Raw genomic sequence first — 12,009 nt, forward strand, 5'->3', positions numbered from 1 at the left:
GGGGTCCCTGGTGGCTCCGGCCCGCGGCTCGGCGGCCACGGGCGGGCAGGGCGCACCGGCCGGGGCCCGCAGCCCCGCGCGGAGCCGCCACGGGCGGGCGGCTACGGCCACGCCCCCGCCCCGCGTTAAGCCACGCCCCCCGAACGGACCCCGCGAGACTCTGGACAGCCAGACCCCGCCCCCGGCCCCGCGCTGCCAGGGGGCGTGGCGAGCCGCGACGGGGCGTGGCGAGCCGCGACGGGGCGTGGTGAACCGCCATGGGGCGGGGCGGGGCGCCCCGCGCCTGCGTGATGGCAGGGCCGCCGGGGGGCGGGGCCGGAAGCACGAGGCCGGCGGGGCGGGGCGCGTGCGCCGCCACTTCCTGCTCGGCGTGTCCCGCGCGGCCGGCGGTGGGTACGTGACGGCGCCGGCACCGCGCCCGGCGCGACCCCCGGCCCGCCCCCCGCGCCCCGCTCCCGCCGCCGGGGCCGCCCGTCGGCTCCTCTCGCCTCCTCTCGCCTCCTCTCGCCTCCTCTCGCCTCCTCTCGCCTCCTCGCCCCGGCGGCCCCGCTTGCTGCCGGCTCGGCGCGTCCCCCGGCCCTTCCGGCCGCCCCGAGCCCTCCGCCGCCCCCGACCGCCGCTCCGTCGCACCCCGCCGTGTGCCCGTGCGATGCGGCCTGCGCCGGCGGCCCGGCCTGTCCGCCCCGCCCCGGGGCCTCCCCTCAGAGCGGCGCGGCCGTTCCCGGAGCGCCGGCCGGGCCCAGCGCGGCAGCCTGGACGAGCGAGCCCCCTGTCCCCGGGTGTCTGCGCTGCCGCGGGCTCCGGCCGTGCGGGCGCGGCGGGCACAACTCCGGCCGTGCGGGCCCGGAGCCGCCTCTGCTGCTCCCGCCGCTGCTCAGACACTCGGGGCCTGCGCTGTGCTCAGATCACCGGGTTGAATTCAGCCGTGATCTAAGAAGAAGCAAAGCTATTAATTTGAGTTAAACATGCTTCCAAAATTGCTAAGAGGAAAAATCTTCCGAAAGGCTTGAAGTAAACTTTGAATGTTTTGTTATTTTCCAGGGTTTGGGTGTGGAAGATAGATTCCCGAGATCTCCTGAAGGTATAGCCTGTCACTAGAAAAACATTTCCCTCTTCTCCAAAGCTTTCCTTCTCTCCTTTACACTTATTTGCACCGTATTTAAACAAAATACAGAAAAGAAACACTTTGTCAAACACACAGTAAGTCAACATAAGAAAAAGTTCTACATCTTGGCATTGAGCAACCCAGGTTATCCTTGGAATAAATGTGTGACAAAACTTAGCCAAAAATAACTAATAGCAAATGTCACTGTTAGATCAGCTTTTTGGTGCTGTCTGCCTTTTTTCTTGGCTTCTTAAAACTGTGACAACAGGTGCAGAATGTGTTATACTTGTCAGGGTCTACTTTGTGGAAGCCAGGGGGCTGCACTGTGATCGGCTTCGTGGCATTTTTACTGTGTCCTGTGAGGAGAATTCTGCTCCAGACTGAACACACGGGTGTGCGGAGCGACTCAGGTCTCTTAGAGCCGCACGTCCCAGCTTGGCTGGGGCAGGAGAACTCTGACCCGCTGTGAGTGCAGCTCGGTTATCCTTGTAAGCCAGAATGAGATCCGTGTTATGTTTGGTACAGAAACACAATACAGGAGAAGAAAAAAACTGTCTTCTGACACCAACCTGTGATAATAACCATATATTCCTTTTAAAAAAAATCTGTTCAGATTTGACATTTGCATACCTTCATAGTGCTGCAAGAAGAAAAACAATGTGATTTTCATTTTGGTGCTGTGCTTCATAACAGTAGTTTTGATTGCTTATCTCTCTCTCAAAAAAAAGAGAGTATGCAATTTCTGATGCAGGGTACAAAAGCAGTTACAGCGGCTGACATAAAGATTTCATGAAACTGCAGTGAAACATTTACATTCTTTATTAGTTTCCCGTTGGTCGTACCTGTGCAGTATCTTAACAGTCTGAAGTACGGGGCAGTTCATGTGTCACCGATGTGACCGAACAGAAAACAGACGCGGTCAGGTGTGCTGGTGTCTCCTGCCATTCCGACGTCCGAGCCACTCTTTTGGTAGATACTCGTGGTTTTAGGAAGTTGCTGGTAATTTCCTCAGAAGACCTTTCTTTTCCATTTTGTTGTTGCTCCTACCTGTAACAGAGGGTCTGAGAGTGGGGTTATGTTTTGTCTTTACCTCCTAAATTAGCAAAGAGCATGTTTGTTGCTGTATTTTCAATGCAGCCTTTGTCATAAAATTTTAGATTTGACATTACTGCAAAGATCAAGCAGAGAGCAACAAAAAGAAGGAAATATTTGGAATTCCCTGATGATTTGGGGTGAGAATAGTACAGTTATTGGTAAAGTCATATTTGCAAAGGATGAAAAAGTAATTTTTTTGCAAACCCTTTTTTTGTTTGATTTTTTCTTTTAAGAAATCTCAGTATTTGAAGTTAAGCAGAATGCGCATTTCAAATGGCAAGAGTGGGGCAGGAGAAGGTCATTGTGTGAGCTCTGGAAGATTTTAGTGGTTGAAAAAGTAAGACCAGCAGAAGTAATGAAGTGGAGCAGAGGAGAGGAGGAGGTGGTTGAGACAAACAAGGCATGTGGAGCAGGAATGGTGTGGGAAGGACTGGCGTGGGCATCCTCCTGGCCCTTGGGCAAAGCCCCTTCTCACTTATGTGACACCTGCGTGTCCCAAACTGCTCTGCAGTTTTGGCTGAAAACTGCTGCGGGTGTTCTGGTGAGCGTTCCCGTGCTCTGCCCCCCTTCTGACCGCGATGCTGCCGCATCCTCCTGCTGTCTGTAGTGCGGGATGCGGGGTTTCCTAATGGACTAGATGGAAGGTGCTGGCCAGCAGTCTTTGTAAATGGCCTGGGAAGATGATCTCCTGCCATTTCTAGCTACAGTCATCTGGAGATTTGTTTGGAAGCGGTTAAAAGTGGTTAAAAGAAATTCAGATTGCTGAGATTTTATTTTCTTTAGCTCTTTACTGAAACTGTTGTTACTTGGGGCCTACCAGAGGGGCAGGCGGGTACTTTTGAGGGCAGGCGTGCTCTGGGTTCGGGTAGGAACGGGATTGCTCCTGACTGAGGGATGAGGTCCTCCCGTGGTGCGTCTGTGTTGTACTCTCTGCAGCCTGTATCAGATCAGTTACTCTTTGCAGGACTATTGTTTTTAATGTGCTTTTCACAGTCAGACGTGCGGGATGTCTTTGTTGTAGTCTAGCTGGTAGCAAAACTGACAACTGCTCGTAGTCCAAACCTTTCACTGGTGAAATGAAATCTAAATTGCTGAAGACTGGCAGTCAGATATGCTTTTCTCTATTTGAGTGTCAGTGTGAATACAGTGGTTCACTCTGGGAATATGAAAAACAGGAGAACTTTGTCTGTTGAGCTCCTCTTCCCTTTCCTAGAGGCAGAGCTTTGTCTGCTGTGGTGCCGAACCGCTCTGGTCTGATGCAGTGGGGGCGCAGCTGCCGCTGAGCGTGGGGGTGCTGAGCCGGGGACTGGACACCCCAGGCTGCGTGGCGATGCTGACGTTTGTTGTTTCTCGTTTCCCAGGGCCTGCCATATGTGCTGAGCAAGAGGAGGAGCCCTGTGTCATCCTGAGTGTGTGGACCTGAGAGGAGGAGCTGCTGTTCGACCCGAGCTGCTGGGAGGACAGATCAAAGTAAGTGTCGTGTCCTGCTGCCTCTTCCTCCTCTTGCCTTCCTTATGAAGTGTCCGTGAGTCAGGTCCTTGGGTGCCTTGTGACAGCTGTGGCACAGCAGCCTTGTTGAGCTGCATGTTTCCAGCACTGGTCGTGTGCTTCGTGTAACTTCATCCAGTGGATGACAGAATGGGAAGGAAAGAGTGCTTGAATTCGGTTGGCTTTTTGAGTGTCACTCAAATCGCAGCATGCTTCGGGGGGATTCTTTCGTTCCCTACGTCACTGAAAGTCTCTTTTCTCACGTCATATAACCACAGATTAATACTGTAGATTGGCTTGACTGGAGCCAGCTCTGCATTTATTCTCACCCTGTAGATGGGAAGAGGCAAAGACCAGTGTGGAGGAGTGGCCCCATGTAAAACTGAGCGAAATGTTTAAGTACAGGTGCTTTCCTGTCTCATATTTTTACTACCTACAACCACAGAGATAACCCTTGTTTTACTTTTTCCTCCTCCCTATGGCAACCAAATGTAAATGCAACTATGAAATAGGTTTATTGTGTCTATTATCACCAAATTCTTTCATACTTTATTTGGCATAATAGATGTTATATTTACCTAAGAACCCGGATGAGAGAGGCAGAGTCTAGCAGATACAGATTATCCAGGTTATCCCCGGGTTACTGCTGCATGCGTCGTGCTGCCAAGCAGAGCTTTGTGATGGCAGGTGTAAAGGTTTCCAGGAGGTCATAGTCACTGTGTGGATAGGAGAGCTTTTAAAACAGATTCTTTACCCTCCGCTTGGTGAGTGTTAGGGCTGTATTGGTACATTAGAAATCAGCTGTAGGACAGAAATGAGTTGAGCGTATTAGGAGACTGCAGAGCTGAGAGGTGCTGGGATGAGCTGGGTTCTGTGGGTCTGGGAGGGATCTCAACGGGCTCTGGATCAAGTGGGTGAGAGTGAGTGATGTGTGCAGAGTGATCCATGCTGAGTGATCCATGCTGATCCACTGGAGGCCTAAACAGAGCAGGGTACGGCACATGGGTTGTCAGTAAGTGTTTGTGTTTTCCCGCTTGTGTGCTCGTGTGTTATGTGGCCTGGTTTTGTTTGCTTTTGTGGGAAAGGTGTTCCCCCGTAATCTGACTTCAGGTATACCAGGAATACAAATGAGGCCAAATCCATCATGATCAGGGAAGGACTCTTGCAGGGTGTGCACAGAAAGCTGTCATAATGAGGCTTTAGGTTCCTTAAATACCATCATCGCACAAATTGCTTATGTATAAGGCTTCCAAATAAAGATATTTTCACTTGTGTATCAATGTGTGAATTTAAACAATACTATGCCACTTCCTTCCACAACTGAAAAACTGAGCTCCATCTGACAGTTTGTTAGCTTCCCTGGGAGTAACTGTAACACAGAAATAGAGACAGACTTTTCATAGAAAGTGTTCACTTTCCTCTCCTCCATGCATGATATGGCCATGTAAATGAAATAAAGTATCCCATGAATTAGGCAGAGTAACTTCAGAATGCCTTTGGGAGCCGGTGGGGAGCTCTGGAGGAGCCCGCGGGCTGGGGTCGCAGGACAGGTGAGGTGGGAGGAGCCTGTGACCGCTGTCTCGTCCAGCCCCCTAGACTCCAAACAGGGCGACCTCAAGCAGGTTGCTGCGTCCCTCTGGGTTTGAGCATCTTCAAGGAAGGAGGGTCCACAGCCTTCCTGGGCATCAGAATAAAAGAAAGTTTTTTCTTTAAGAGGGATTTCTTGTATTTTAAGTTTTGTGTCTGCTACCTCTTGTCATGGTGCTGGACACCAGTTGGAAGAGCCTGGCTCTGTCTTATTTACTGCCCTCCATCAGGCATTCACGTGTAATGATGAGATCCCCGAGCCCCTTCTTGAGGCTGAGCGGTCGCAACTGTCCCAGCCTGCCCTGTCTGATGGTTGCTCCATCCCTCCACTGCTGCAGGGCCCTTTGCTGAGCAGTCCCCGGTGTCTCCACCTTGTTCTCGCACTAGGGAGCCCGGAGCTCACACCCCAGCTGTGGTCCCGTCAGCAATGACCAGAGCAGAACGGTAATGTCCCTCATCCCGCTGGTGCTGCTCGCCCAGAGTCCAGGAGGCGTTTTGTCCGAAAACTGTGTTGGAATCATGGAATGCTTTGGGTTGGAAGGAACCTCCAAAGCTCCCCCAGTGCCACCCCTGCCATGACAGGGACATCTTCACCAGCTCAGGTTGCTCAGAGCCCCGTCCAGCCTGGCCTGGGATGTCTCCAGGGATGGTTCATCCACCACCTCTCTGGGTACCCGGGACAGGCTCTCACCACCCTCAGGATCAAAAACCAGAACCAGTCCCATCTCCAGGTCCTTTTTCTCCAGCCTGCTTTCCGAGCAGTGGGTCTCCAGCCTCTCCTTCCCAGGGGCAGGACTTGGCATTTACCTCTGCTGATCTTCATGAGGATCCTTTCTGCCCACGTCTCAGCCCACTCAGGTACCTCCGAGTAGCGGCACAACCATCCAGGGTGTCAGCCACTCCTCCTAATTTTTACATTGTCTGCAAGCTTGCTGAGGGTTAACTGTGTCCCACCAGCCAGTTCTTGTGGCACGTTTGTTTAAAAAGCAGTATGGCTGAGTACATGAGGAGGGAAATTGTGGCTTTAGTCCTAGATCCACCAGAAAGGCCACTAAGTGTTGTAAATAATCATTGCTGAACCGGTAGCAGTACAGAGGTGTCATAGCTGACGTTGAGCTGCGCAGACGCTGTTTGCAGGTACACCTTACTGAGGTCTAAGACCATTGTAATTGCATTTTTGTGGCGTTGTAATTCAGTTCGCTAAGTCCTGTTGGAACCATGTGATGTATCAGTTTGTATGAAGGCTGCAGGTTTGTATACTACCTTTACTATTCTTGCATTTTTTATGCTATCTTCAGACCTGGGCTTGTGCTGTGTGTCTGTGTGCTTCTGTACCATAGCCCTGGTGCTTCCCATCACAGGGTTAAGTTCTGAAGCACCAGTTCAGGTGGCTCTGCAGCCCAAGAGCAGATAGGCACTGAATACTGAGGAGTGATCCTTCCCTGCTCTTTCGGGTGTGTATGTAAGATGTTACTTGGTAAAACAAGTTGCAGAGTACCCAGAATTGATACTAGTTGGTGGAACGATCACAACTGGAATTCAGACACTCATTTGGCTCCCAATCCATGCAGATACCCTGGTTTTGAGCCCAGAATGGTGAGGAGCTGAGGAAGCTGACAAGACGTGGAGTACAACTTTCAGAAGCCATAGTACTTCAGGTTAAACTAGTAGTTAAGATTAAACAATGTGCACCCTCAAGTAGCTTTTGCTCTTATGGATTTGAGCACTGATGTCGTAGCTGCTGAGTCTGCTCTATTTTGTCTTCTGCACGCAGAGCTCTGTGTCTGACGTTAGCAGTTTTTTAAAGACCGAAGGTACCATTTGAAAGATAGTTTGGGGCATGCATTCGTGACCATTCTGACGCAGCCTTTTGGGTTTCGGTGATACAGGCTATTCGCGTTCCAGAATGTTTGTTGGATATGAAGACGCTGATGATACTGTAGTGTACGAAGATGAACTTTATCGCGAGGAGTCACCCAGCGAGCAGAGCGTTGATAGTGAGGTGGAATTTCATCTCTACAGCCAGATCCACTATTCCCAAAATCTTGGAGAAATAAGCACGCTGGAAATGGATGAAGAAGACCATGTTGCAGGAGTCGTGGATCATAGTTCAGTCCTGACTGAGAAACACTCCAAAGACAAGAAGACCACTGAATTCATTGATGGTGGTGCTCAGGTTTCAGGTGACCCTGAGATCATCGTCTTGTCTGACACACCGGATGAAGACAGTGTTTATAAAAGCAAAGTGAAGAAGTCAACAAGCTCTTTAGCTCGCAGAAGACAAACCCCTCTGGTCTGTTCCACACCACGTCACCCCGAAGCTCCGGGATGTAACGCCCTGTGTCCCCCTGGGTCAGGCACAGACGTTCCAAGGAAAAGGAAGCATACCGCTGGGAAGCCTGACCCAGGTGGTTCTGCTGGAGCTCATGCCATCCAAGATGTGTTCGTAATAGATGACAGCTCGGAGGAGGAGAGCCTGATATCCGAAAGTGATAACGTCGAGAGCTGGATGCTGCTGGGAGCCAGTACTGATGACAGAGACAAAGATATAATGCTGAACCTCGAGGGCTGTGCAACTCCGGTCAGCGAAGGTCAGTACTTTTTTCATTGCTTATTTATTCTTCTGTATGTAGGAGGATTTGTCTGTGACAGTATTCATGTCAGGGTTTGAAAAGAAAGAAAAAAAGAAAGCAAATTGGAGTTCTTAACGATGGTTGCAAAACTATGATGAAGAAATAGCCATTTATTTATACCATTTCAATACCATTATTTCAGTAGTGTCAGATATGGAAAGAGTGGTTTTGCTGGTAGAAGTTTAGAAGTAATATCAGTATGATTCATGTTGTGGAGTTTACGACTTTGCTGTGTTTTTGTATTCTTAAGAGTAAATAAGAAGTTGTGGGTGGGCTGGGGGGAGTGGGGGTGAAATACAGAGGGAATACAGTGGTTGCTTATTGTAAACGAGGTGAGTAGGAAAAAAGACCCGCCACATTTTGAGGACTGAAGATGTAAAGGAAATCAGAGGTAGGGACTGCATAACGATAAAACGACTGATGAAGAGTGCTGCAGGGCAGGAAGGTAACAGGTGCTCACAGCCCGGGAGCAGCGTCACCGCTCGCTCCGTGCTGAGGTCACTGCTCCGGCCCGGCCTGCCCGGCGTGGTGCCCCCGGCGCTGCCATGAGCCCGAGCGGAGGGGACAGTGCCCAGACCGTCACTTCGTGCTGTTGGTCTGAAATTTACTGTAACTTCTTGCATGGATTCTGCACTGAATGATTCAGAGAGATTCCCAGCCACCAAGACTAATATCTCACATTTTGGTATTTTGCAACATATTCTTCCGCATCACTGCGCAGAAAGTTAGCACATGTGATGGTTAGTGCGGTATTTTAGGTATGTGTTTGTAATATTCATACTATGTAATACATGCTTTGTCACCACCAACTGAAAACTCTGTTAGACGATCAACCGTGCTTTTCTTGCCCACTGGTTTCCTGAACAGAGGCAATGTCCAGCAGCGGTGTCGCCTGCCAGCCTGGGAAGGCTGCCCCGGTGGCAGGGCTGGCCCGGTCACCGCAGCGGGGACACCTTGGAAACACTGCTTTCTTTTGTTTTTCACTTAAAAAAAAGTATGCCGTAATTTGACTTGGTGCACACGTAAACGATGTGGGTTTGGGTGCCGGAGATGGGGGCTCTGCGGCGCTGGTCTGCAGGCTGCGGTTGCTCAGGGCGGCTGCGTGCGCAGCGCGGCTCTCACGCTGCTGCGGGGCTGGTGGAGAGGGGGGAGCTGAGAAATGGCCTTTGCCATCTTTTCTGGTAAAACACCTGCCCCTTGCCCGTAACTTTCGTTTTCGTTTGGGAGCTGTTCTCGCATGTGTTCTTGTGTGCTGTCCACAGCCAGCCCGTCCCGTGCGCAGATCCCGAGGGCTGGTCAGGGCGCCCATGCGCTGGCCCAGCCTCGGGGCTTCGGGACGGTCCCCGGCACAGACAGTGGCAGGAGCACCAGGTGCCAGGCCGGAGCCCCACAGAGCCATGTTGTATTTGGAATTTATGTATTTCTTTCTCCCTGTAATTATTTTAAAACGTGTTTTCTAAGAATTAACATAAAGCTGCTAAATTTCATAATACGTTTCTCTTTCTGTTTTCATCTCTTGTCTTTCTTTGAAACTAGAGCTAATTAGCATGTCTTTTTCTTAAATTACTCTGCCTGTTGGGGGCCAGTGTTTGGTGGCGTGTGGTGACTGCTGGCCAGTGATCCAGTTTGTGCACAGCACAGACAATACATTTTCTGGGTAGAGTATGTTCCCTCATGGCTACTGGGCAGGCAGGTGACCTGGGGACACGTGGCTGTGGGGGACCCGGCGCTGACGGGACCCGCACGGCCCTCTGTGCTTCGTGTCGCCTTTCTGAGCGCGCGTGGGTTCGCAGAGTCTCGACCTCTGCACGTTTCTTCCAGTTGTGCACAAGCCGCTGCTGCTGCCGCTGCGTTTGCTGCACCGTGGGCTCCGTGCCCTGGGCAGAGCAGGCTCTGCGCCATGGGGTCCATGCCCTGGGCAGAGCAGGCTCTGCGCCATGGGGTCCATGCCCTGGGCAGAGCAGGCTCTGCGCCATGGGGTCCATGCCCTGGGCAGAGCAGGCTCTGTGCCATAGGGTCCATGCCCTGGGCGGAGCAGGCTCTGCGCCATGGGGTCCATGCCCTGGGCAGAACAGGCTCTGCGCCATGGGGTCCATGCCCTGGGCAGAGCAGGCTCTGCGCCATGGGGTCCATGCCCTGGGCAGAGCAGGCTCTGCGCCATGGGGTCCATGCCCTGGGCAGAGCAGGCTCTGTGCCATAGGGTCCATGCCCTGGGCGGAGCAGGCTCTGCGCCATGGGGTCCATGCCCTGGGCGGAACAGGCTCTGCGCCATGGGGTCCATGCCCTGGGCAGAGCAGGCTCTGCGCCATGGGGTCCATGCCCTGGGCAGAGCAGGCTCTGTGCCATGGGGTCCATGCCCTGGGCAGAGCAGGCTCTGTGCCATGGGGTCCATGCCACAGGGTCCGTGCCACAGGGTCCGTGCCGCGGGCTCTGTGCCTTGGGGTCCATGCTGCAGGGTCCATGCTGTGGGGTCTGCGCAGGGTGGGCTCCATCCAGACCCCTCTCAAGCACGGCACAGTGCCAGGGAATGGCGTCCGGGTGGCTCCGGCACACCAGACTGTGGTTCAGCTGCACTTTCTGATGCGGATGGTGATGAGGATACAGAGACACAGGCTGAAAACAAATCCGTGCTGCACGTATCTGTGTATGTAGTGATAGACTTAACAGCATCAGAACAGTGTTTGGGAACAAAAGCCATCAGTCTTCCTTACGTAAAATAACTGTAATTTCTTTATTGAGCTTACACAGCACTGTATCTCCGTTTCTATAAAGGACTTCTTTGCCTAAAGGTAAACATAAAAAATTTAAATCCAAAGGAAGAAATGCATTTTAAATATACCTGTTGGCAAATTATCCTCTCAAAGATATTATCTTCTAATTCATTTAAATTATTTTGAGATATGCACAGTTCTGTTTTCAGGGTTTCTAAAGAATGAGACCAAGTATTTAGCTGACTGCAGAGCATGTAAATCCCGGTTTTAGGGCTTGCAGTACCAGCTCGGGTGGACGTGTAGGGTGCGGGGACTGGGGAAGCGCTCTCCCTCTCCCTCTCCCTCTCCCTCTCCCTCTCCCTCTCCCTCTCCCTCTCCCTCTCCCTCTCCCTCTCCCTCTCCCTCTCCCTCTCCCTCTCCCTCTCCCTCTCCCTCTCCCCGGTGCCGCCTGTGCCCGTGCAGTCAGGACGGAGCTCCCTGGACAGTGTCCTGCTGTGTCTGGTGCCCAGTTTGCTTCACACTGATCAGGAAGCTGAACTGTGAGCGACTCTCTGGCTGTGAGAGTAGCCGGTTGTGTCAATCGTTTGGTGAGTCTGGGGCCCAGAAATGGAGATGCTGAGGTTCCACTGGCGTCAGAAATCCTCAAAGAAAGGAGTTAGGCATATTTCTGTATTCTGTTAGCTTCTCTACATCTTACTTGCCTGCGCTGCTCTTGTCTACCGCCTCCTTGTTTTCAATATTCTGTATAAACAAATAAGACTTCCTTGGTGCCTCCAGTGCAGAGTCTTCTTCCCGTGTGGCCCTCTGCTCTCCATCACCACCGTCTGCTGTGACAGAGGGATGTCACTGTGCCTTGGGAAACCAGCTCTGGGTCCCAATGGTAAATCCAGGTTTGCCTGTACCGTTTTGTCTTCAGTTGACATCTTGGAAATCATGGCTGGTAAACCCTGCTGTTCAGTGCAGAGCTCAGAATGTCTCCCTTTCCCGCCCCCTTTCCAAGTGGCTCTAGACGCCTTTATCTTTAATTTTTGCTCGTCTAACATGTTAAGCAGCGCTGTGTTTGTAAAGCAGCACTTCTCCTCATGCGCCTGCTGGTTTCTCCACAAGCACAGCTGATGGCAGCCTCCCGTTACCTGGGATGTGCAGTGGGTGCTGGCCTTCTTGTTTCACATGGAGGTACTGGGGCGGTGTGCGCAGTGTGCGCAGTGAACGTGGTGTGTGCGGTGTGCGCGGTGTCCACGGTGTGCGCAGTGAACGTGGTGTCCTCGGTGTGTGCAGTGAGCGTGGTGTCCTCAGTGTCCGTGGTGTGCGCGGTTTCCACAGTGAGCGTGATGTCTGTGGTGTGTGCAGTGTCCACAGTGAGCGTGGTGTCCTTAGTGTCTGTGGTGTG

At 52.2% G+C, this 12,009-nt stretch overlaps 1 protein-coding gene across 2 annotated transcripts in view; it reads left to right on the top strand.

Annotated features, from left to right (window-relative positions):
• The first annotated feature begins 322 nt into the window (after positions 1-322).
• ZCCHC7 (zinc finger CCHC-type containing 7) overlaps positions 323-12,009 on the top strand; it is a 122,466-nt gene continuing 110,779 nt past the window's right edge. For both annotated transcript variants that reach the window (XM_065860697.2, XM_065860698.2), the window contains exons 1-4: positions 323-393; positions 1,042-1,081; positions 3,562-3,670; positions 7,165-7,866. In XM_065860697.2, coding sequence (XP_065716769.1) covers positions 7,182-7,866 — 685 coding nt within the window. In that variant the 5' untranslated portion in view covers positions 323-393; positions 1,042-1,081; positions 3,562-3,670; positions 7,165-7,181. The remainder of the gene's footprint in view (positions 394-1,041; positions 1,082-3,561; positions 3,671-7,164; positions 7,867-12,009) is intronic.

This window comes from Patagioenas fasciata, chromosome Z (assembly GCF_037038585.1).
Source record: "Patagioenas fasciata isolate bPatFas1 chromosome Z, bPatFas1.hap1, whole genome shotgun sequence".
In the NCBI taxonomy this organism is placed as follows: domain Eukaryota; kingdom Metazoa; phylum Chordata; class Aves; order Columbiformes; family Columbidae; genus Patagioenas; species Patagioenas fasciata.